Source organism: Notothenia rossii (assembly GCF_949606895.1).
Source record: "Notothenia rossii genome assembly, chromosome: 7".
In the NCBI taxonomy this organism is placed as follows: Eukaryota; Metazoa; Chordata; class Actinopteri; order Perciformes; family Nototheniidae; genus Notothenia; species Notothenia rossii.
In genome coordinates this window covers 29,732,173-29,759,424 of record NC_136905.1, presented here as the reverse complement: position 1 = coordinate 29,759,424, position 27,252 = coordinate 29,732,173, and the positions used below count along the sequence as shown (strand labels likewise).

At 41.8% G+C, this 27,252-nt stretch overlaps 2 protein-coding genes across 2 annotated transcripts in view; one reads left to right on the top strand and one right to left on the bottom strand.

Annotated features, from left to right (window-relative positions):
• LOC307046550 (nuclear factor of activated T-cells, cytoplasmic 1-like) overlaps positions 1–23,079 on the bottom strand; it is a 64,827-nt gene extending 41,748 nt beyond the window's left edge. Inside the window, exons 1-6 of the mRNA XM_079692945.1 lie at positions 22,599–23,079; positions 18,328–19,417; positions 16,526–16,685; positions 7,739–7,941; positions 4,222–4,394; positions 2,849–2,989 (exon numbers count right to left, since the gene is read on the bottom strand). Of these exons, the coding sequence (XP_079549071.1) occupies positions 2,849–2,989; positions 4,222–4,394; positions 7,739–7,941; positions 16,526–16,685; positions 18,328–19,417; positions 22,599–22,716 (1,885 nt within the window). The 5' untranslated portion in view covers positions 22,717–23,079. The remainder of the gene's footprint in view (positions 1–2,848; positions 2,990–4,221; positions 4,395–7,738; positions 7,942–16,525; positions 16,686–18,327; positions 19,418–22,598) is intronic.
• Positions 1–27,252, top strand: part of LOC307047616 (uncharacterized protein) — a 309,906-nt gene that overhangs the window by 82,776 nt on the left and 199,878 nt on the right. The window lies entirely within an intron of this gene.

Sequence of the window (27,252 nt, the reverse complement as noted above, 5' to 3'; positions counted from 1 at the left end):
AACTGGAGGTAAGCTAGCTACATATACCTTGTTAACTAATGGGGAACAGTGAGAACTTGCAATATCGGATCATGACTCCGCTTTAACTTTGAGAGGGCCTGAGAAGTTCATTCAACTGGTCAGGAGCAGATGACCTGAACAATCCAATCCACTTTATTTCTATAGCACATTTTAAAAACAGAGGGTTTGCCAAAGTGCTTCACAACGAACATATCATTATACAAGTCCTCGGTCTCCCCTGTCCACTGTAACGGGGACAACGCCCATCAAGGCTGGTATCCAGTCTGACTCTAAATGTGTTGTGTGGCTCCAAAATCAAATCAGACAGTGTATGCCCGGATTAAAATGTTTACATTGAAGTGGTAACAGAGTAGAGTCACTGATTTGCCAAGAGCTAATGGATGTTTTTGGTGTTCCTTCAGAATAAATTGTTATTTGGAGAAACCCTCATATGTTAATGTCACCCATAATTTAAGAGTCCGGTAATTAATTGACATCTGCTTTTGTTGTTTTCAAAGCAGACATTTCCAAAATAGACATCCGGGAATGTTTTTGCTAATAGCAGCATCATCCTTGAGTGTTAACAGTTAAAGAAATACATGAATCTATGATTTATGGCTGTCTCATTTGGTCTAATATGCTTTGGTGCTGTGTGTGATTTCCCTCTGACTCAACTTGGATGATGGTAACGTACGTATAATCATTAACACAAGTTGGATTTGGACACTCAAAAACTGTCTGTTGCTCCTTATGATTTGTGGAACTTTCTGGAAGGTGTTTATTGGAGTCAATTTTGGAAAATGAGCAGCCGTCCCGGCCTTGATGGCAGTAACATTAATGTGCTGTCACCACTGTGGCAAAAGCAGTGATTGGTGTTGTACTGTACAAAGAGCTTGTCTGTGTGTGCCACTGTGTGTATAAGCCATGTATAAGCACATGTCTGTGACTAGTAATTATTGTGGTGCATTGCTCTGTATTTCATGGGTGCAGTCATGAACTTTTTCAGAGTGAAATAAAACCTAAGTTATAGAATAAATCTGTAATATAATTATAATTGTATTGGTTTCTTTTTTTCCCCCATTGCAGTTTGGTCTTTTTAAATCAACAATCAGACAGATTTGAAGTCTGGTAGCCTTCCTGAAACAGCGGGATTCTTTGAATAAGATTCCCAAAAACAACATTTAGTAGTATATTTAGGACACGAGTACTTTTCCACACTAATGCTTGCTCAAAGATAGTTACCTTTAGTGAGTGATGTATGTGTTCCTGTGTGTGCATGTGTGTTCATTCGTCTGTAATGGACTTTTCGACTTAGGAGACCCTGGAAGTAGTGGGTCATTAAAGTTTACATAAAAGCCTACTGAGTAGCAGACAGACAACATCTCTTTCGATTTCTCCCTCTCCCCTTTTCGACACAGAGTTGAAAAACAAACCACTGAAATGTCCATAGCAGGCACGAGTGAGGGGATCCCGCTAGCGCAGAGCTCCAAACCGGCTAATGTCTTTAACGGGTATTGAGGATAGAGGTAAGAAGAATAAAGGATGAGGGAGTGAAATTAGAGAATTAAAGGAAGAGGAAGAGAAAGAGGGGGAGTAAAAAGAGTAACACAACCTGGAAGGGGTCATGAGTCTCAAATAGCAGGGAGCAGAGCGGCCAAGGTCTGTGTGTGTGTGTGTGTGTGTGTGTGTGTGTGTGTGTGTGTGTGTGTGTGTGTGTGTGTGTGTGTGTGTGTGTGTGTGTGTGTGTGTGTGTGTGTGTGTGTCTGTGTGTCTGTGTGTGTGTGTGTGTGTGTGTGTGTGTGTGTGTGTGTTTTCCTCTCCAGGGGATCCCCCTTCCATGACTAAGTAAAGCCAGGAGGAGGGAGACCCCATTTGACCAAGTTCATCCACCTCCCCTGACCCCATCTGTACCTATATCTTAACCCTGAGGCACTTAGGAGTACTCTCACAGGGTGCGGCAAGGTAAGAAGACAAGGCAGTAAAATCATTTCATAGCTTGTCTTCTTTTTTAAAGTATCAGAATAAAAAAAAATATGGGGAAAATTAAGCAACAATCAGATCCACGTGATTTAAGGAATGTTGTACTGATTCAGGCAATGGATTTAGTAGTTCGTTATCCAATGGCCTTGGTCTAGTAGGGGAGAAAAGTGCAGATGATGAGAAAGGTTCATCATAAATTATGGAATCTATAATTACTCAATTGGTGGACACTTGCAGAGATACCTCCCTAATCCTTCTTTAGTTTTTGCTCATCATCCTTATTTTTCAACAGACACAAGGGTATCACTGTGCTTGACCTTTGCTTAGATTCAGTGGGAGCAATCAAGGAAATGATCATTCACTTGCAAACTTGATCAGTAGTGTTTTGAGCGTTGCTCCCTCCCACACGGGAAGGAAACGGATGGACAAAAATTAACGACATAGCCTCTTAACCGAGAGTCAGTGACATGCAGCCGGGGTGAGTATCCAGAAGAAGCGTTGAAAGAGGGAGCTACAGAAATGAAAGTAAGTGAGAGGGTTAAATGTCAAAGCATGGGAGTCAGGGAGGGAGAGAGGGAAAGTGAGAGAAAAAGACGTTGCACATGCCCTGGTTGTGATTCATTCCTTTACTTGTGGCGAGCACCACTGAACAGGCAATGGAAACTTCAGCAAATGTAAATACGCTTTGGTTAAAAATATAGTGGCTTAATGCGCACCACATGTGGCTCTCTGGCAGGGCCTGCTGTATTTTGACGGGAGGAGAGACTGAGGAAACGTGACAGAGGCAGAGAGGGAAAGAGACATTTCAAAGAGATATTAAGAGTGGAAATTGAGAGGCAGTAAACACGACTTGGTGTTGGCAGCTTACCCTGGGCCTTCTCTACGAACACCACCTTGGAGTCAGGGAGGAAGTTGAGGCCACTCAGGAGCATCATTTTGCCGCCGGTGGCTGGGTAACTCTCCACGCTCTGCTTCTCAACCAAGGGAAGCTCCTGAGCCGAGCGCTGGGCTGTTGGAGGGGAACACACACACATAAAGTCACTGCCTGATCTCCATTCACCCTGAGAAGCACACGCCCGGCACAAAGCCAGTGAAACAGCAGTTCTTTGTTATGGAAACAGTCTTATCAACTTTATTATGATGATTTCATGACCCCTAGCTAAGAGGTTTTCAGCCAACAGCTGCTCTTTAAATGTTTTTTAAAACGCACGTCTGATAAAAAAAATATCTTCATGATCTGTTTCTTAGTCATTATTTTCCATCAAGAAGCCTGCCGCCAACCACCTGTCTCTGCTTTCTATAAATCGGGCGACCTAGGCACCTTCGGCCTTTGGGATTTTGTGATCAGATTCACAGACAGAATCACATATATTTATTGTCACATTCTGCAACTGTATATTTTAGTGAGTCGTCTGGTTACCAGTATCGGAAAAGCAGTTGATACAGCCTTAAATGCTGGATTATATTAATGCCAAGGAAAGAGTCTCTGCACAGATCCGATATTTAACACAGCAAAATCCCAACATAGAACGGACATCTGTTTTTAACGCACTGGTTTCCGGTCAATACTCGATATCTGCCAAGATGCAAGTTAAAATGATTAGATAACGGAAAGGAAAAAATGGCATCGGAACTACTCTTATTTAATTTTTCATCCCATTGCATTATTGTTAAAAAAAGGATTTCACTAAACAACTAAATAAATCTAGTAACAGTGAATACAACTCTGTTATGATGAACAAACACAGATTAACATCCCCTTTAGAACCTTACCCTAACCCATAAACTATAATGCCAGCTCCTTCTCACCATCTAACTTTAATTGGCTTCCTTGGGTGCAAATAACATCACACCTACATACACAAATGAATGACAAAGAAACAAAGATTTCTTTCAAAGCGCTCATTCAACCGTGCCAAAAGTATGGCTGGCAAATGACCTCTATGGAACCTGTGCTAATGGAGAGGTCTTACCACAATAACTTGTGCATTCAGTCATAAAATACGAAGTGAGATAGATAACACGTGTGTCTGGCATCAAGTACAATGCATCTATTGCCTTGGCAAATTGCTTTGATCATATAAAGCTCATTGACTGCAAACCCCTAGTTTGCTCCAGCAGGTAATAAAATAGAAGCTCATTTTATTGGATTACCACAATAGATGCCAATTTTTTTCCAAAAGCGGGAAGCCAAGGGAAAAGGCATGCCAGTGAAATGCAAGTTTATTTATGTACACTTACAGCATTCAATGGCGTTTGAGGAAGCCTGTAGCGACAATGTCCTGCCGTTGGGCTGGTTGATGTGCACTCGAAACACCAGTTTCACCCGTGTGTTTTTACGTCCGATGTCTGTTTCACCTTTACGAAGCTCAATGTCCGAATTACGCAGCTTCAGGATCCCTGCACAGTCAATTCTGGACAGATATGGGGAAAGGCAACATTTAACACCATATTTCAAACATGACACCATACTGTAGATTCAAGATAGTTTAAAAGTTATGTTTTTTGGGTCAGATGAGGTTCTTTTTTTAAAGGTACTGTATGGACAAAGGTTGAAATGGGAGAAGATTTGATTCCTTGACTATGGCTGTTTAAACTGAGACATTGAGCAGCAACACGAGCAGTATCTCTAGTGGTGTAACAGTTCATGCACTGGAAGTCTATTGAACTGTGTCATTATTAATCCAGCATTTCATCAAAGACCAAGTTGACATTAATGACTATAGTTTTATAAGATCATTGTGGTCCAATAATTAGCAGTTCTCAGTAGGAATCCTTTGAATTGAGCATACCACAGTTTACCACTATCAAACAATGTCCCATCAGCTGCTGTCAGTATACACAGAATCTCTTTATGGCTCTATTTTATTTCAGCTTCTCTGCTCCCTTCACACCATCGTAGCCTCACACTTTAGTGTAAAAACTCTATTTTTATCATTGCCACGTGGAGCATTAGACTCTTTCTCAGCCATCTGTCATTATTTATTTCATTTCACATTTGGGAGGTAAAGGGGTGAATTTTTCTTTCCATTTTCTTTGTGGAAAAAAGGCACTCATTTTCAGACATGGTAAAAAAGTTAGGGAATGGGATATGGTTTGGCATTTCAGATATTTAACATGGTAGCCTTTTTGTCACGATTCCTGGAAAAGGGTAAATGTCAGGTTTTACACCATTTAATTTCTCCCATTGAATTTGGTTTGGACAATAAAAGAAGTGAGGAAAAATAATATGCAATGCTGGCTACACACTCCTTATCAGCCTTGCATGATGTAAGTGTTGGGTGGTGCATGTAGTTTTAAAATAAACACAGGATGGATCTCCAGCAAGTAAATGTTTACACTAGTCTTCTCTGCCAGTAATAAGACATTCACATTATGTGAGCTACAAAACCCTTTCATACTGTAACTGTAGGGCGAACAGTCAAAACAGATTCTAAGCATCACCTTGCTGATTAGGTTATAGGTATGTGTAATCATATTGAAGATATAAACTACAGTGTTCTAAATTAACTGATATGTGTACATTTCCTAGAATAAGAAAGAAAGACAGATTGAAACTGTCTCCAAGTTTGAATGTAGTTCTCTATCCCACACAGAAAGCAAATGACTGCTGGCACAAGAGCAGAGAGACGGATGCTGCGTTATCAAGACAACTGTTAAACAGCTCAGTGGAAAGAGACAGTTAAAGGCTCTTCTTTGACCTTTCAGATAGTCGGGGGAGAAAGAGAGAACTCCTTTTCCTTTAGCGTGTGCTGACGACAAACTTCCTCTTGAATATTTTTTCAGTATCATATTTATCCTAAGGGATACATTAAGTTATATGTGTGAGAAGGGCCCCTAAATATGATACAATATACGGGATATTGTGGTATTGTTGGTAATGATATTGTAATGCAGTACAAATATTAAAATCATCCATGCTAAACCCAAGAAGGTCACTGCCTATTCAGGAAACTTGTATGTCCGTTAAATATCTTCACAATCTCTTGAATTTAAACAAACATGACAATAAGATAGAGATGTTGTAAATCACTATTTTTACAAATGTATTTTAAGATTTTAGAAGAATTATGAACTTTATGTGCAGAGAGAGGCAACAGTCTTATGTAACCTATGTTTGGATACAGCCGTTTTATCCATAAGCCAGAGTTCTGGGCCCCAGTCCAAAATAATTCACTGCAGCCTAGTCTAAATGGAGCCCCAGGATGGGAGCTACTGCCTTGACACACTGTTGAGCGTGGTCCCTTGAATTACTGCTAGTCTGAAAGAATGAGAGAGGCCAAAGCTAATGTACCTCCGCCTAGCAAAACGATGCTAATGTTTTTAAAGGGGGGCCAAGGTAAGCCACATGAGTTGCTAAACAAACTTTAAAAGAGTCAAATAAATGTTTGATAATGTTTTGGTTGAGCACATAGCAGAAAATGAGCAAACATCTGCACTGAATATTAGTATTGTGTGCTGGTAAACAAAGATAAGCTAGTAGCATAAGCCGGTAATGGTAGGCTAATGGTTTGTTAGCCTAACATTTCAGTGCTTCAGAGTTAGCTAACAATGCTGCTGTTAGTTAGTTGAAGTTTAAATAGATGAAAGACAAGAGCTTATTTTTTCTACAACTGCTTAAAATAAAATAAATTGATAACTTAACACTCACATAGGCCTACTCTGTCCTCTTTTGTTGTCATGGTGTTACAGACTGCCATTATTTTCTACCAGTTGTTCATTTTGTGTTTAGCTGCTCGCTGTCACACTGCCACTACTTTCTAGCACAATTACAGTTTGAGGCACCATCGTTACTGTAATTAGCAACACCTGTGTTGTCACGTCAAAATGGCTACCGTGAAGAAGGTCTAATAAAGTGAAGACACCATCGTTTGCGATATTAGCAAAACCTGTATTGTTCCTACTATGACAAGACAAAATGAGAACCAATTGCCTGTACGTGTGATTATAATTTACAATACTCAAAAATAAGTTAAACATTTTTTTTGCAGATCATGTTAGTTTAGTTGTGGTGTTTCTAATACAATCAACTTGCTAACATTGGCTAAGCCTATGTTATTAGACTACATCTTACTGAAAAACCAGCTCTAGTCTTGTTAAGCCTACTTTTGGAGATACCCTATCACTTGTTTTATACATGTTTATTGGTCCACTGTTGGAAATATTTCATGTTGGATTTAAAAAATAAAACAAACAAATTAAGAAATCAATACATTCAAGAAAGGTGAGAAGAAGAAAAAAAAGCTATAGAGTAGGCCTATACATGACATTTTTCTTTTTTTAAATATCAAATAAATATTTGATTGGATAAACTATGATTTCTTCGTCGAACATTACAAATATTTTTAAATGGTTTGTTTGTGCCTACTATGGTTGACTATGTGCTGTGCAGCACATTTTGCTTGTAATGAAAGCTACTTGCTTTCTATTTCTTACGAGAATGAAATGTCTACATTTTGACCATATGGGGCCCTAGAGGGACATTTCACCAAGCCAAAAGCATTTTGAGTTCCTGCACACCCATGAACTTGTTTTCCTCCCATAGAATCATTCATCTCTTCCTCATTTTTAATGGCCTATTCTGAAGTGTGTGCTGTAATGTACCTATCATCAGGTATTCTGTAGAGCTAAAGCAATGAGGAAGGTGCTGAGAGAGAAAGAAGAGTGTGTGTTTTTGTTGGTTTATTTTAAAGAAAGCTTTACCAGTGGAAAAGAAAAAAGATTGATAGGCGACTTATGGAGGTCTAATAGCACTCACATGGCTCTCATGTTGTTTTCGGGCAGCAGAGGGATCTCAAGAACTTTGGTGTTGGATTGCATGACTTCATGGCTGGCGGTGGAGACGGTTTTGCCAGTGATGCGGTGAACCTGGTAGAAGGCATGTGGTCGCAGGAGGCGGTCGTCTGCGGTCCCAATGAACAGCTGCAGTGTGAGCGGCTCGCTTTCCATGTAGCCATATAGCTGGCGGGAGAACAAAGAGAACCAGGTGAGATGCAACATCAGATTTTAAGACCACCATCTCAGGCCACCCCTAATTTAGGAAATTCAGATTGAATGCACATCGGCTATTGTTAGTTAAAGGGGCCTTTAATAATAGCTCTGACAAGGTAGAGGGTCTTTGAGAACAAGCCCCCTGTCTTTGTTTGTTTTTGGTTGGTTTAGAGACCCTTTTTCAGTGGTCTTTGTTATGCTTTCTGCATTCCTTTAGGGGAAAGTTAAAAACAAGTATTTGGATGTCTCAGTATGTTTGGGGTAATGGTCTCTTCGGTACAGAGACATGGACACTGATGGAGGGCATCACATCACTTTACTGTTAATTAAAAAATTGCTGATGTTATTGTAATGCCTACAGAGGGTAAAGTATTCAAAAGAGGCTCTCAGAGTGTGAAGTGGCTTTTGAAAAATATGTATATATTATCTTATTGTGAGAAGCTAGCAGAATAAAAAATTAAAAACTAAAGATTGGGATGATAATAGTATGGGCTACAGGTGGAAATTCCAAATTCAGAGATTAACCAACTTTAAAGTAATAAGTGGAAATAAGATAGAACCAGAATCATGGCTTTAAACAAAGTACAAACATGTTTCTATCCAGAAAACATGTACTGTATATGTATACAGAAAACATGTTTATGTTTCTATTCAAGTATGTTGAATATTTGCAAATTCAACATACTTAACATTTGAATATAATAACACCAAAACACTTTGTGGAGTTTGGTATGCAGACGAGACCCAGCCCATTTACCTTTGGACCATTATGAACATGCATTATGATTTCCATTAAAGCTCGGAGACGGTGTCCCACTGTGATGAAAGAGACTCCTGTATCAGAACCACCACTTCAAACAATTACCACTTCCTCTTGAAGCCCTCCATTAGCCGCTACTGCTCAAGTAATAAAAAGATCAAATCTTTAAAAAAGGAGAAGAAAAACTCCATAGCCATGCATGGCTTGAAAAGTACTGTTGACTTTTGGGGTTCAACGGCACTTCAAGTATATACTGAGGTAACTGCCAATTTAAATTCAGCATCACTCAGATAATTCTCCGACTGCTAAAGTAACAATATTTTATGATTTAACCAAGTGTGTAATGGTTCAAAAGTATGAACGCAGAGACGGGGTTGCAAAATCCAAATTGTGGTTGAAGTACAACCGATACTTTGTGAGTGATTTCTGACCAGAAAAATTTGCCAATGAAAATGTGTGGATTTCTGTTGGAATTGCAGACCTCCCAGGATAGGCTTGCTCTTTGCAGTGCAAAGTGTTCATATGGTCAGAAGGGCAGATGTTGGTTTTGACTTGAAAATCTCTCCAAATATAAAACATTTTAGAAAACTACAGAATCCATCTGTTTAAAACCGAGTGGTGGATCTAGATCCATCAAGGTGGCTACTTGACCACATGTGACGTTTACTGTGAGGGATCACTTACTGTAGACCAGGCTTGCAAAGCCATGGCCATCTGAAAATTCCCACAAATTGGCTCAATTACCCAAGCGCATCGCTAAGACCAATTTTCTTCGAACTCCATCCGAGTGAAAACAGTGGTACCGTCGGATGGAATAAAAGACCCCTGTTGTTTATTTAACAGACTGAGTCATATAACAAAATGCAGACCACATGGACCCTATGACATAATCTGATTAATTGGTTTATAATCACCTTTGTGAATGCGGTTAGATATGGGGGCAAGAGGAAGAGGTAGGTCGGTGTAGGACTCGACACTAGTCTTCTGTGGAAATTAGTGCTACAGAGTCATGGACACCTGATGTCTTTGGTTAGAGAACAAATTTGTCTGCATACTGTATTACAGTTGGCCTTATAGTTCTTTTAAATGCCTTACTTGATGACAGATCATCTGGATTTGGGATAAGGCAGTGGATGTGTTTCTACTTCCAAGTAGAACCATTTTCAGTCTTAATCATGTTGAAGAAAAATAGGGTATGACTAGCCACAGGAGTCGAGCATATATCCATATGTCTCAATAATCTCATCACCAGCAGTTATTTGGCTTTTCTTTGATTCAGATATCAAGGAAGTGCAAATGGAGAGGTAAAACTATGGCTGCCGTTCATCTCCAGTTCCAACCGTCCTATTTTCCTCTTCAGCTCCGCATAGTGTCTCTAGCAGCTGTCTTGACCTGTGAGCTCGTCACACATGCTAGTCATCAGTGAGTTAGGCCGAGGTCAGGAGCTTCTTGAAGTCTTGGCATCCCAAGGGACCACTTCATCTATGCGGTGATCTCACCGGCAGACCCCGCTCTGCTTGTTATATTTTACTTATGGTGTCACCAGAGGTAATTATCCATAGCCACACATGCTACCAGTTACTTGTGTATTGACTCGTGAGAGCACTATGGTGGACCACGAGTTACAAATCTAAGATGCCAGAGCGTTAAATTGCATGACGTTCCCATATGATTTAATAAAATGCAGGCAGCAGCGGTACAAAGCCATGTCGCCTGTCACTTATGCCTCAGTAGACTCCTTTGGATATCTTGGTGACCTCCAAACATTACATCAGCCGCCACGTGGCTGTAAGGAGGCCCACAAGTCAGGCATGAGGGAGGAGAGGTCTTTATCCCTTCACCCGTCTTGCGGTAGCGCACTATGATGGTGGCGTCCGCACTCAAAGCAGTAGTGACCTCATGCAGGAGAGGAAGTGATTAATGAGGTCAGATAGTCCTCTTGGTGACACGGGTCTTCCCAGCTGCAAAGAAAGCCGGTCTAGTCCCCCCTGGGCGACCTCCCCCGATCCTTTAACATATGTGCTCTTCTGACCCTTCCCCTAAGACCCCCTTTTGCTTCTGCTCTACTCCTGCAATGCTTACTCAAGTGCACACCACAAGCAGAGCACAAAACGTACTTCTTCATTTTATTCTCAAAGGGGGAATAATATGGGAAAAAAGTAGAGATAGTGAGATAGTGTCATAAACTTAAAGCATGGGTTGAGGACAGAGGCTTCACACACACACACGCACGCACGCACGCACGCACGCACGCACGCACGCACGCACACACACACACACACACACACACACACACACACACACACACACACACACACACACACACACACACACACACACACACACACACACACACACCTGTGATTTCAGCTCTGTATTTGTGTCAGCCTGTGAGGTTGGCCCAGAGCACAGCTAATTTTGACCAGATGAGCTTTTCTAGCGGCAACTGCAGCCTGTCTGGCACACGTACTGTATATTTATTCTGAGATAATCTAAACCGAAGTTGAATCAAGGCTTGATTCACAGCTGTTTCAGGGTGCCAACTTCTGCCACTGTGTCAGCTAGATACATTTACACCTCCCACCACAAGCCTCTGCTGCACGGGCCATTTCTGATAGCCGAGGCTCAAGTAAAACATTGTGGGTATGGCAGCTGATGCATTAATTGTGTAATTGTTTGCAGCTGCATTGTCTGGGTCAGTTGTGATGATGTGGAGGGGTGTCGAGCTAAAAATGGAGAGCAGGGTGCATCCCAGTCACTTTCCACCATTCATCTCCCACTGCCTTTGGACCGTTACAGATCCATCATCTTCATTGATAATTTCAGCCCTTGGGATATAGCCCGTTAATTTGTTTTGCTTCAGTCAGTTGTGATAAATATCACAGGTTGTTTTTCATAAGATAAACATATATTTGCATAACACATTTAATCCCTACATTTCTTTAGTGAAAGTGACAGTCTTAATGCTGCCTGCACCTGGTCTCAATAGTTCAGACAAAGGATTGAAACATGTGACTTTCTGGTAAATTAGATGTGTCTGGCCTTGCTAAAAATTGAGTGTGAATACACTCCACAGGCCTGCAGTTCTCCTATTCCTCTGCAGTGATTTCATCACTGCCTGGAGAAATGTCATGACTCGTAGAGGTCCACGTGGCGCCGAGCTTTGGGGAGAAGAGAAGCAGAAGACGACTGGAAGCAGCAGAGGGGAGGTGGGTTTGGGGGGAGCTGAAGCAGGCGAGGAGAAATACAACTGCAGATTCTGGCTTTTTCCCATTATCACGCTCCCTCTCTCTGTCAAGTGCTGACAGTCACATAGCCAGCCTTTGCTGTATCAAATTCAATGTACACTCATCCAAGTTGTCTCTCTTTATAGACTTTACTCCATCACCCTCCCGCCCTGCTAATGTCTCCAGTGCCTCATATTGAATGCATAAGGCAACATATGCAGTCCTTTAATGCCCTGCATTTCCATAGCTCTGAAGGCTGCTCCTTTTTAAAAGCCACCAAACAGTTTAAAGTTTTTGTTGAACTGAGCACTTTAGTATTATGTCATTGAGGGCATAGTTTCAAGTACTATCCCATGTCTAGACCAGTGATGCTCCAAATTCCATATAAAAAGGATGGCTATGTTGCTACCATAGGAAATATCATCCAAACCTACCAAGTATTTCAGTAACATGAAGCTTTAAAGATCCTGTGCCCCCCAATGGCACGACTACCCACCAGTGTCTTACCTCATACATCTGTGGGCTGTCTGGTTATCACCTCAGACAAAGTGAAAATGATGCACATTTCGCTCCAATTTTTCCACTTGCCATTAACTGGTAATTAGTGGTAGCCCAATACCAGAGCTAGGGAAGCCCTGCATATGGAGTGACCACAATTTAAGAGTGGCATAAATACCCCTTTGGGCAACAAATAACAGCCCCGGCTAAGCTCTTACAGCACTACAGGGTACACCAAGCCTTCTGAATATCAAACAAGAGGCGGCGGTGGATTTAATGAGCAATTAGCAGCTACAGTATAGAACGCTGTAGATCAGGGACTTTAGTTTGAGACATTACGCAGCCACCGGATCCGAAGGTGAAACCGCACATGCGAAAGAACCGAGCACATGCCTGCCAAGGTCTTTCATGTCGTCGTGGCGGAAACATACTGCAAAGTTGATGTGCATTACATACAGTTGCAGAGGAAGTGAGATGGGTATTAAGTCACGCACACGTTAATAGGGATGATGGCCACATCCTGCTGAAATTACACCATGTCTGTTGCTGCTTTAGACTTAATGAGAGACTGAGTGTGTGTATGCGTGAGGGGGAAAGCCCTATAGGCCAGTCATTATCCTATAGGAACTAGCCATATGCAGGAGTGTGCTGCGCGCCTCGCGATATGTTTAATACTCCACAGGTGTTGCTGTCTGCTGCCACTAAAAGTCTGGTGGATCTCTATATTGAATCCGGACAGCTTTGCAACATATTAAACTGAATCCATATTTTAGATCAGAGCGAGGTCATTTTCTGGGTCACTATATTCTCAGTGAACGTAATACAACACAAATCCACCATTTCCCCCACCATTCTTCTCTGGAAAACCCATCAATCAAAGTCGTGGTGATATTCCGAGTAGGTACATCAGGTTGTTGTTTTTTTCCTGAGCATGGCCTCGAAAATCATCCTGTTGACGTTTGGCATAGCTGTGGTTAAAGAGGGGAGAGTCTGGAACAGTGCAAGGGGAGCCAATGGAGTACCATAGATCCCCTTAATGGCGCTGTGGTCTGCTGCAGTAAATAAAGTGGAAAAGCAGCCGCGGGGTCACAAAGTAGGGAAAGAGGGGGTTAAAAGGCTGCGGATGCAGAGGAAGGGAGGCGAAGGAAAAAGTGCGAGACCTGGATAAATGACTGACATTTGGTACAGAAAGCGCAGGGAGTCGGTGCAAGCAGCAGCAGGGTAACCTATAATCTAGGTTTTCATCGGTGTGTGGCTGGAGAGCAGACTCTCCATTCTAACACCCACCCACATGGTGTGGTTGATCTGCTTCAGTTTAGGATGATGTCAGACCTCACTGATGCTAAACTTTCCTGTGCGTTTGTCAAGAAAACACCTCCGCTCGTTATTCAAAAACAAGACAACAACAGTAATTGAGCAGCATCTTGGTTTGATTATTTGTCTCTCTGGGGAACAGTAGAAACAGTGTATCCCTTTGAGTTTTTCAACCTTCTGTTTTTCATCGCTTGTTGCTTTCCAACACACATGTCACCATCACTCATGGCGCACATGTCTGATCATCCATGAGCTTAAAAAAACCCAACAGAGCTGTGGATGACTGGGCTTCAACCGAGGGAGGCCTGCTTGTGTGGGGTTTGGGAAATGGTTGAAGGATGAACGGTTCACAAGAAATGACATCCTCGGGCCCCCCAGGGAGAGAAGAAGGCATCAGTTAATGGAAAGGGGAGGTGGTGTCCGATGGGTGCTGTGATTCTGACTCCTATCCATCACCACCCCCCCCCAACCTCGGTGCCACCAAGGCCCTAATCAGCAGGATACAGAACATCTCCAGGGGCAGCAAAGCCAAGCCCCAGCTGCCTGGTGACTCCCTCTGCCCCTTCCCTCTCTTTCTCTCTAGTCTTGAGCACAAACACACACACTTCCTTAGCTGCTTCCTTACACTCCTGTCCCTGTGTCATTATTGACTTATTCTCCTTGACTGCACCTAACCCATCCAGCGCCTGCCACTCATTACCACAGGGCACTGGGGACTATAGCATGCTCTATCCTCCAAGACAACAGCATTTTACTGCAGTGCAACCATTAAATTATCTAGGCATTACCCGGAGGAGCTGTATAGAACGCAAATGTCTAAACCATTTGGACCAGACATCAAACTGACTTTATCCTACCAGCTTCCTGGTACAAAAGGTCTGCGTAATGTCTGATTGAGCTCATGTGTGAATAGAGACGCTCATTGCCTGAATGGACTTGTTGATGACGTTTCTATAATGGCTGATGTGAAACTGGAAGAAAACAAACATACTGTACAAAGGTGAAGAAAAAACGTCATTTACACCAAGACACCAACAAAAAGTAAAATAAAGAGAAAAAGAGATTCAGGGACGTCTTTCACCAATCTCATCACAAAAGGAAGGAGACTGGTCACATTACAAACCCATCACATGACAGCAGTGTAATAGGCATTGTAATCTTGCTTCCTGCACATTATACCCATGAGCCATCCCTTGGCACAACCAAAATGAGTATTTCCGGTAAATGAAAACACATCTGGCACAGACAATCTTTTTTTGTGTGCTACAAGTGTGAAAGGTAAACTCCAGACCATTTGCAGATCTACATCTCTGGAATATAGAGTTCATTTTTAGTTTTTGGGCAAAAGCTAGTTGAGAAAGCAAGAGAGAAATCTACAGTCAGATTATTTGTTTTCCAAAACTTTGCAAACAAACTTCCTAAAGCTACATGTCTCCATCTATATGTAACCCTCTAGCATTTACAGATGATTGCCTAATCCCGGAATCCTTTTATCTCTCAACAATTGCAATGCTTCCAGGGGTTCCCTCTGTTAGGAAATCCTCAAGACTCCAATTGACTGCATATGCAGACGCATATATCACACTTCACCGAAAAGTAAGAGTAAAGCATGAGCTATGCAAGCAAGTGGAGGTGTTAAGAAAAAGCAGCTGTCGTCATATTTTCTCGATGACTACCACTTAATAGTAATGGCTCGACATACACAGTAAGACTTGAAAACATCCTTCGCAAAATAAATTGCCTCTGTAGTTTGAAATAAACAACCAAGTCATCGATCTAAATCAGTTCAACACTGTGTATGCAAAGGGAACAAGATGATTACTCATTCCTTTTTAGAGTGAGTCAGAAAGTGAACTAAATTAGGACCAGCTTCACCTGCAACAGCGGTGTATGAAGTCCAGTCTGGTCATCCTCATGGGGAGGAGAGAGGTCAAAATGTTGACTCATTCAAATGTGGAAATGAAGTGGTTTATAATGAGGGGGAAAAAATACCTGTATTTACAGAGAAAACCTGAAGTTTGACCGGCCTTTTTTCATAACACCACGTTGGCCAACTGCTGTCAAGTCTGCTTGACATTGAAAACAGCAGGATCGGCTGACAACATCTATTTACAAACAACATTAAATGCTAAGAAGTCTTTGACATGAATGGACCACCAACTTGAATAAGTCACTACTGGTTCAGAAAAATCTTATGGTGCAATGCTCACCTAATGCTGTTCATTTTGAATTGACGACAGTAAAAAGGCCAATTGATGCCAACCTTTAGGACACACACCACTAGATCCCCACCTTGAGTAAACTTAACCAAGATGTCAACCCATTATGATGACAGTGTAGCAGAGAAAGAAACTCTGTGTGCTCTTTAGGTGCTCAACAGTGAGAGGCGATGGTCCGACTCTATACTAATTGAGTCAGCACGCACTGCTCCTAGTCAGGGAGACATTTTGCAACAGTAGATTGACTCCTGGTTTCAGAGGAACAGTAATAACACAGCGTACAAGCACATACACAAACACATGGACATTAGTGTGTATACAAAAAAAAAACAGCAAGAGGTTGAAGAGAGATAGAGAAAGAAAGATCATCAAGCCAGCAAAAAACTAACTTTGATTGTTGTTAAACCATTACTATTAGCATGCACTGTTACCACTTGTGCTGTAATGACATCAACACAAAGCTAACTTTGTTTCTGATAAACACAAATATGCACAGTGAATCATGAGAAAATAATTGCTGGCTGTCTCTGACATACCTGTACTACAGGGTGGCTACCACACAGCGCCTTCACCGCCCCTCGGCTCCCTTCAGTCTCGTAGTGGGCCCTGTGGTGGGACTTTGGCTGCACTTCGATCTGAAGGTTGTACGGGCCGGAGCAGGACGGAAGCTGCCAGTCAAGAGATGGCAGAGATGGGCTGCAATAACACTACACATTAGTACATTCACTTCCATATAAAACATTTGCCTTTTCTGTGCTTAAAACTTTGTGTCTGTAACAAAAGTGATTTCCAGGTTGGTTAGAGTAACACATGGAAAATGTTTGTTTTGTTTGATCTTTGTCTGATTGCCTAAATAGGAACAATGAGGTTGCTTTTTTCCAATTGTCAAACATTGGCATCAACAAGTTCTACACTTGCTTTAAATCAGCTCCAATAGAGACACTTTAGTGTAATCCAACTAACTTGATCTTTCTCCTTTTCATCAAGGTCTATAATCTAATCATTTGAAGTCCTTCATTGACATGCATAATTCTATAGGTCTAATTAATTGGTCGTCGTTTTTTTTAATGAAAATGTAATTAGGGTTAATTGGCCCGGGTAAGAGAGCATGTGTGTTTTGTATAATGGTGTGACAGGTGGAAACATACACAGGGATTTAAGAATGTGACAGTGGGAGAATGAGAACTTCTAGGAGCCAAAATCAATCCCACCCAATCTGGCAATCAGCCAGTCCTTTGATACAATTATTATTCAACTGTATAATTCTAAAGCACAGCATAACTAGTAGTAAAGACAATGGAGTTATACCATGGAATAAGGTCAGCAGCACACCCTGCCTTGGAGCATATCTCTTTCTCAGAACTACAGCTGGCCTCGCTTACCATCATTGTTCTCGAGATTGAGATTCAGAGCTTCCCATGTGAACACAGTGGTGATATCTAAAACAAAACAAACATGTGCAAGACAATATTTCGCTATGCCGGATGCCTGGTAAACGCAAACCCTTGACCTGATGGGTGGCTCAACTGAAAACAATCTCTGGCATCTTTGTGGAACTTGCGGGCTGTTTGTTGACCCAAAACGAACTGATTTCCCCCCACGGGCTTTATCTGCCCAGTCAGTGCATGACATCAGGTTGGCTACACAGAAAGAGATGGGCTGATGGCGCGACGGACCACAGCAGCAAGCCGCCTGATTAACCCGCAGACTGCTTCCCCTCAGTAAAGCCTGTCACCATTACTTCCTGTTGCTCACTATCTTAATCAAACACTTTATTTCCGAAAGGAGAGTGTGCTATTGGCTTGGGAGAAATGCCACAATTGAAAATGAAGAAGCTTGCTTTTCTCAAAAGTAGAAATCGATGATAAAGTTGAGTGTATGTGTTTATTTGTGGGATATGTGTCCATGGGTTTTTGTTTTTGTGAGGGTTGCTATAGAAATGGTGGCACACACTTGCAGGGCAACTCCACCCTGTGAAATATGATTTCTTAAATCTTAAAGTTTTACACTTCAAAGAGAACCTCTTGTGGAAGTGAAAAGCATGCCATTTTTGGATTTCTGCCTTCAGATATGGCCTTTGAAGATTAAAAACTGAAACTGAAATCTGGCACACCGGCACAAAGTGACGGAATCTTTGGAAAAAAGGGTTTTTCTTTGCACTGTCCGAAAAATATCAAAGCATTCTAAGGTGGATATTAGAAACCATGTATGTGTTTGAATAAGTACTGTTAACACCTGTGATTGCTCCATTGTGTTGTCAAGGAAATGTAAAGACTACTTGGGAAGTTTTACATTGTTCAACTTTTTACATAACTAATGCTGTAGAAAATCAACCTACCTGAGGTATGGCTTGGGTTTAGACCAGGAATATGGATGCTGGGGCACATCCAGGAACCCCCCACCGTAGTTCTCCTTCTTGAGGGCCATCCGAGAGGGGTAGTCCTCATGACAGAGCTCCCGATCAAGACTCAGCAAATCACCAGGCTCCAACTTCAAACCCATGGAGTGGTCCAGCATGGTCTTCCGTGTCTTTATTGGGATTCCCTCCCCCAGGTCTACCACTCCATCTGTGGTTAGAGCGTTGATGGCAGCAACAATGGCGGAGTTGGTGTACTGGTTGGTGTTGGCGAGCCAGTTCTCATCTGTGACGCTGACCCTTGGGGAGATATGTGGGGAGGGGATGGGCGACTGGATGGGTGAGCAGGATGTCTGACGGTAGGTGGTGCCATTGAAGCTGTACTTTCTCTTCCCCATGCCACCACCGTTGACTCCATTGCCTCCACTGCAGGAAGGGGAGTTTGGCCTGGAGCCACGAGGTTGCGCCGGCCAGCCTTCCTCGGCCACGGCTCCTATCTGAGGGGAGTTCGAGGGAGAATGGTGAGGGGAAGCTACAGGACCGTTGGCATGTGGGCAAGACATGAGCGTAGGCGTGCCTTTGGGAGACACGCAGGGAGACTGCCAAGGCGAGTTCTGTGGGGAGTTGTCGTAGTTGTAGAAGCCGGACTCGTAAGAGGAAGCATCTGAGTTGCAGCTACGTGAAGAAACGCTACTAGCTGGGCTGAGGCAGCTGGGATCGCGGTAGCCATCGGCGTTCGGCAGCGTCAGCGTCACGATGGAGTTGACGCCTCGTTTGATGATGTGGTCCTCACTGTTGCTCTCTTCTACCTCATCCTCAGGATACTGGCTGTAGGCAGTGATCTCAATACGGGGGCTTTCCAAAGCCGGGGCACCATTGGGTCTCAGGCCGTGGGGCAGGTAGTAGCCTGATGCTGCATGGTTATCATTTTGAAGGCTGTAGCCTGTCTGATGGCAAGAGGAAACTGAGATGACTGGACTGGTCTGTAAGGTGTGGTACTGGGTAGCCAGACAGGGGTTTCCCATGCCCAATGGAAGGGACAAGCTGACATTTGGTGTGTAGCTGTATGCATCTGTAAAAAAAAAAAGAAGGAATATGGTAAGTTTTTAGTAGTATAATATTGTACAACATACTTCCAAAAATGCTCACAACCATTATATTAAGGTTGAAATTAACTCTGATTTCATTTTAGAACAATACACCTACACAAATGTAACCAATTCGTCCCACAGCAAATGACTGCCTCCCTTCTCTATAAACATCTGGAGAAGCTTAGCAATCATCTCAGACCAGTTACTGTATGTGGTTGCTGTGTAGTCGCAAGTTGCACAGCCATTCTGTTTGTTTGATCAGTTCATCCAAGGCTCTATTTGGCACTCCCTGCCATCATATGTACTCTACACGAATTCCTCTAGCAGCGCTGATGGATGCTTTATTTGATTGATTGCATCACTCACTGAGTGAATTAGGCCCTCCCCTGTGGAAAACTGACAGCACTCTCGCATCGCTCTGAGCTTGTGATTAAGTCAAGGAGAGTTTGCTGCAACGTTACACACAGATGCGCCGTGGTACACAAACAAGCAAAGGGCACATACAACAAGCAAACGCACAATGAAATCACTGGCAAATGCAATGACATACAAATTCAGTCAATGGAGCCGAGCAGGTATGCTTTTTCCGTTAGCCTGGCTAATGCGTCAACGGTTGTAAAACTCATCTCTGCTTTTTTTGCGATAATGTCAATGAGGGTAAAAGTGGTCTAAGAATGAAATGTTTTCAGTCTGAAACCCGGTGAAGGGCATTCCCCTTGATGCAGAGTGCTATATTTTGTTGACCACAATGCTGTGCATCACATGAAATGACAAATCTGTCACACACACCATAATATGTGGCAGTCTAAAATTAGTTATGAGAGTCTATTTTCAGATGTGAGAATACGATGTGCACCAAATTCAATGTGCCCACTAAGTTCAGTAAAGCTAAGGACACATGTCATACATTTTTACTTATTATTATATAAAAGAAAATACCTTCTTATAAGGCGTTGCAAAAAGTCATGTTTTGTTTGTGTGGCAGAATGCTAAATGCACAGCCTTTAACACAGAAAGACACTGCCTTCTGAAATTGTTTTGACTCCAGTACACAGGAGCACTCTCGCACTGTACATTTTACAGGATATACAATAACGAAAAAAAAAAACCTCCAGTGAATGTACCCACCTCTCTCAGGTTCGTTCTGGACATCTAGGCTGTACTCAAACACAGACCTGAAATCAAACTCTTGCTCTTCATGCTGGAAACTCATCTCCACCCCAGTGATTATACGCTAAATTTCATAAAAACAAGCGTATGTCTTCAGCTCAGTTTCCTCTGATGCTTTTTGCCTCTGGTTCACCCTCTTCTAGTGCTGAACAGATGATAATCTCCTGCCCACTCCACCCCGTGTGACACACGTCCTTACTTCAGGCCTGACTGACTCTGCTCAGAGTTGCAGCTGTTATTTTTTTTCCCTCTTCAAATGTGCACTTGATCAGTGCGTTCAACAACATACTTGACTTCTTTTACCACCCACTCAAAAACACGGGGACTTTCACTTTTGTGTGCTACTGCATGATCTCCAAACTTTTTTTTTTCTTTCAGGTCACACTTCTGCTGCTGAACTAACAAAATTGTAGCAGATCACAATTTGTGGGTTGAAAAGAATGAAAGGAGAATAAAGAAAATTACTCACTCTTGCATTTGAGTTAAAGCCACAATTGTTTGCAGCTCATTCCAAATGTGTTGTGCGCGGAGTTAATTTGAAAACACTGACTATCACACATATTATAGCATGCTCTTTCTGTCCTCCAAATCTGTTCTCAATTATGCTATCACGATCAAAACACTCACTCCCCATAAATCAGACCAGCGTGACTAAAGAATGGATAGGCTTATTCAAAGGAATTGTGGTCAAAAGACTGACGGGACCTCAGGGAGAGATAGGTCGTCGCCCACAGAAGTCATATGCAGCCTCTGGAGCCAAGAACCCAGGGGCCACTTATCACACACATGGCTGACTGTGGGCTGGGACGAAATGATAGTAAAGCGTGTCTTTTGCATTTATATATTTAGTTAATGTATGTGATAAAAAGCAGTCATCAGCATATTGCTAAAGGTTTGTGTGTTTGAACATGTTTCATTGTAAAGAAAACATCCTGGGATCTCTGAATGCGCAGATCGTATATAGCTCTCTCTCTGTCTCTCTCTCTCTCTCTCACACTCTCACACACACACACACACACACACACACACACACACACACACACACACACACACACACACACACACACACACACACACACACACACACACACACACACACACACACACACACACACACACACACAAAATGAAATTACCAAAATCCACAAAAAGAAAAAGTTAGTTACATCAGCGTTGGAAGACTGTGTAATATGAACAGTCGAACCATCAATGAATTCTGATGGGCCTAATCTAATTTTGCTACCATAAGGGCCAAATAAAATGATAAATCAACGCTGAATCAACATGCAAACTAAAGCCAACAAAGACACAGCATTTAAAGAAAGAGGTGGCTGTCTGACTTTTGACAATTTGTAATCTGCATAAACCCTTATTTTTTATTTTAATAATTTAATCTTATATCAAGAGGAGTGACGGTGACACTAGCAATGTTACCCACTTCAGTGTTGTTTGCACATGATGACAAGCACCTGCACTGACAGCTGGAGACACCTAATGGTGTGGATGGGTGCATGCCACTCAATGTACTGTTAGTGAGTGCTAACTGGTTCCTGATGCATGCAGAGCAAAGACCAAGCAGCACTATTTATCTAGTGACAGTTTTAGACAAACAACTCACAAGAGCATCATTGCATATGTTTCCTTAATAGTTTTGACTTTGAATACCAATTAATAAAGTGACAAATGGACAAATATTATTTCAGTGAGTTGCTCAAGTTTAAAACAAGAGATTTGCTGGTGGGTTTATTTTAATACATCTTTAAAAGACACATGACTTAGCAGTTCACAGCTCGTTTTCATTGTAGTATTAGCTTATTTAACAAGATTAGACATCTACACACAGTAGTGCTCAAGGTCCCTTTGAACTCACATCATACCTGCAGCACCTGGTGTAAACACATCTTAAAATCTAAGATTCTTTCACGACAGCAAGTTAAAAAGGTCAGCGGTTAAAAACATAACTTCAATCAAATCAAACAAAAAATACTTTACCTTCTTCTGCAGACTTCATATCGGCGGCGAGAGAGGTGAGAAAGTGCAGTCCCCGCTCCTTACCGGCTGCTCCGTAGCTGAACTTGGGACTGACGCTCGGGCAAAAGGTATCCTGCATTCAACAAGCGATGAGCAACTTTCTCGAGACTGGAATGATACTGTTTTAGGCGCTAGATAAATTCACACACCGTAAAAAAAAAAAGCATAATTCGCAGCGAGTTTGAAGCAAAGGGAGTGTGGGTTACAACTTGGAACCACAACGCGGTGCACTGCGCACCAGATGAGAGGGGAGAAAAGTAGGACTGGTGCAGTTATAGGGCTGCTAGAGTGAGGTGAGTTTGACTCGCTTCAGCCCGAAGGAGGTTTTTCAAGAGTCTCCCCAGGTCGATGACGCAGAGCGGTTTGTCAGAGGGGCCGGCTCCGGTGCTTTTAAATGAGGAAAACACCTCCCGTCAGTGGACCGCCCATCCAGGGATGACGCGACCCGGCTCCTGCAACCTCCCGCACTGGTGATGTCTTCTACCCCGGGATCCCATCGGTGGAGGTGGGAGACGTGTGTCTGTGTGTGCGTGTGTTTTTGTGTGTGTGTGTGTGTGTGTGTGTGTGTGTGTGTGTGTGTGTGTGTGTGTGTGTGTGTGTGTGTGTGCGTGTGTGCGTGTGTGTGTGTGAGTTGAAAGGGTTACTTTAAAGATGTATTCCGTAACAATTAATATTCACTAAGTATCATAATATAGGCCTACAGGGTATACTGTTGACTGCATTTTTCTGTTACTTTCGGACTACGCTAATATATAATATGCATTCAACATATGTTAGTATCAATACTGTGTCAAATATTTTACTTTTACCCCTTCCTTTTTATGAAAAATAATAGATATTTTGTATATGTTGTCAAAGAAAATACTTGTAATTGTCTTTTAATTGCCATTGTCATGCAGTAGTCTATAAACCAACAATAACAATACTTGTACATTGTAACTGAATACAATTTAGAGTTACGTGTGCCTGAGTACTTTTCTTTTATCCTATACTTTTTACTTCTATTCAGCCACATTATGGAAGCCAATATTGTACTTTTTTCCCTTGTTACTGTTTTTACAGCTTTAATTTATACATTTAGAGAGATACAACTGAATAAATGTTTTTCAACATTGAAATATAATTATAGGTTAATATATCCAGCAGCAGTGTATAAAGGTAATCAAATTTTCTCAAAATGTTCCATCTGTGATGAACCAATTTACACACCAATGATCATAATCCAGTAATTGTTAACAGTGATAATGTAGGCTCAGCACAGTCCAGGAAATGTTAATTAAAAAAAAAAAATGTTTTACAGACTACCAGTGCCTTTGTTAAAGTCACATTGTTGAAAGGGGGAGACAGAGGGGATGACACACGTCATATGGTCTTCGGCCGGATTTGAACCCGGGTCATCCGCACGGGGCCAAGCCACAATATTTGGGCCAACAGCTCTACCATATAGTCAACTTCATGGGGGCCCAGTCCCTGGACATTTTAAAGTTTTTCTGCAAACCACTTCCTCCACTTGGATCAGATAAATTGTAGATATTTTATATTATTTCAGTTTTTTATTTGTATTTTCGTTCTTTATCTGTTTCTTGATTTGTACATATGCACAAATAATCCAGCACCAAAAGCAGATTTATTGATTGAAAAACCCTACTCAATCTGTATTCTGGTTCTGATTTTAACTAACAATCCCAGAAAAAAGGTACATTTAGTTGCTGTTTTAGAGGTTCCAATCAGCCAAAAGTGTCATGGAACTACCAATACATTATTAAATCCAGCATTATTGTAGATGTATGGTCTAAATTAGGGGTAACAGGGGAAACACTGCGCTATAGTGGATTGTCAACGGGGGGAGCCTCGCTGCGTGGAAATTATACAGATGGCCAGTCCGCCCCTGAAAAATGTCTATGCACACGTTATTATTAATAATATATATTTTTTAAATTGATAAAAAAAAAAAAAAGATTATTTTATTTTCAATTTTAATTTTGTAATCGCGACCCCCACTTTGGGAAACCCTAGTCTAAATAACCTAAAATAGCCTTTTGGCAGCTACCGTATAGTATTAGGACTCATGCATCAGAAATCATTTTCCACTGTTTTTCTGTGGCTGACCCTGACCAGTGGCTTCCCTACAGAGGAAGGGGAGGAGGGGGTCTCCCACACGAACAACAAAGTATCACATTGCAGCACTTCCACAGATACGACTATAATGTCCTTACTTGTTAATGTTGGCAATCATATCATTATATCATCATTCACATTTTTCAAACCGTCAGCGTATCCCCACGATTTGGATCAAAACACGAATGCTATCGAATTTCATCTCCAAATGCTTTTTCCTCGTGTTTGAGGGAAAGACGGTTTCACAGATTTGCCCAAAATAACTAACCTGAACCGCTGAGAGCACAAACACACACCGTGTACTTCATCTCTGCTTTCCACGACTTTATATCACGGCATTCCCCCGTGAATCTGCTGGTACGAAAACGTAGCTTTGCCTATGTTTAGGGAAAATACGGGGGTTCAATTTGCAGCTATTTTCCCTAATTGCACTCCTAGCACTCACTAGATCATCTATCAAAGTAATAGTTCACATAATAGGATTTGTTGATATATTTTGTGGTCAAAAACTGATAAAAGAAACAGATACAGAAGGGTGAAAACACATGAAGATGTTGTTACATGGCTTACACATGTGATATTATTTAAATAGCTTGCCCACATTGCATATTTGTTTGAATATATTCAAATGCTTCTTATCTTTGGCTACCAAGTGCGGGGATTTCCTACATTGAAGCAGAATAATGGACACTGTGAGCTTCCATTGATAAATTATGTTTTAATTTGTAATGATAATGTGTCATTACGATACTTGATGGGGCTTTTAAAATTAACAGATGAGTGGTACCGTTGAATGCATTGGCAAGTGCAAAGCTCTGAAAATAGAGTCTCCATTATGTGGGCTACAAATAGCATGGCATTGCTAATGATGAGTAAAACAACTTTATATAACAAGAGGAGCATCAGTAAGTGGTGGTAGCTGCCATGAGTGCAATTAACAATGGCTTAGACAAGCTACAATGTAATTCCTTTTGACTGGGGTCCAGATTTAAAAAGAAAAAATGACTCCCGTGAGTCTGAAACGTAGCTGGCGAGCCCGGGGATGATCACACATAATCAGAAGCAGACTCCTTTTTTTCGGGGGGCAAGGCAGGCTGTGCGGCAAGCGTGTGCAGACTGCGCGGGGGGAAAGTAATAGCACGCTGTGTTTTCTTTGCCTACAGTAGCTCTCTGGCGTCGGCTGTGGCTTGGCGGTCATGCACGTGTGTGCTTACAGATGAAAAAGCAGCATCACATACTTTGGGAGATGAATTATGATACAAACCAGCGGTAGGAAAAAAAAAGGAGCTGCTCAATTGATTGGCACTGTCGGTGGGGTGGGCTTACCCAAGTTGTTGAACAACTTTAAAACCTTGTGTGTGGCAAGGTTCAATGGCAGTCTGAAGGCTTATCTTGATGGATTCTGTGCTACTGAGTAAAGTGCCATTAGCTGTGTCTGTCAACGATAGTCAGAGTACTTTCAGACCATCTCTACAGCGACAGACATTATAGACATCAGGTCATTAAGCGGGCTATACTTCATTAAAAATATGTGTATAATCTAAAAACCTTATGGTGTATTGTTTATCATAATGTAAAGATAACTTTTTTTTCAGGATCAGTTCATTAGCCTTGCTGTGTATTTCGTACAAATTGTGATTCAGGCTCAGGTTGAATCCCTGCTAAATATTAACCTGTTAAGCCCCAAGGTCCCCGGCGGCGGGTACTTTTTTTTTCTTTTCATGACATTGTGTCTCAGGGGATCTTTATATTTAATAACCTATTAATGTGTTATACCAGATTAACGGGAATAATCTCAGCTAACTGACGATACAAACCATTTTTACCAAAACAAAACACAAGTCTTATAAGAAGCATCTAAATGACCCCTGAGCGAAAAATGCTAACGCACTTTGGCACATCTCAAGATAAAAGATACCCTTATTACTTATCGTAGCTGCACATACAAGATATCCGATTAAAGCTGAGGTTCCACAGATTATTTAGGTATATATATCATCACTGAGTGATCCGAACTCTTGACAGGGGAAGCAAACACAGACATCACAACACGTACCTTTACTGAGCTTTTATGGGAGATCGTCTCACCGTAGCTGTCAATCTGATCAAAAGACTTGGCATTAAACCGAGAAAAAACGCGGCTGAATCGGTTAATCCATAGGTCGATAATATTTCTGGGTAATACTTTTTTTAATTTATAATCCATAATTCCATTTTTATGTAAAGATCGGAGAGTAAAAGTTAGCTGCTAATGGTAGCCACCAGAGTTATCGCAGCTTCTGGTCTTGGCTATGCGGCAGTCTCACACACACACAATACCAAATAAGGAGTATGTGGGAGTTCCCCTCGATTCCATTGGCTCTGATGGTCAGAAAGAGATGTCAATCAGCAAAATCGACCAAGGGGGGCCAGAGATATGGAAAATCCACCCAAATGACCCCAGAAGTGTTTTTTTTGTGCTAAATCTCTCTAAAAAGGTGATATTTCACTTGTTTCG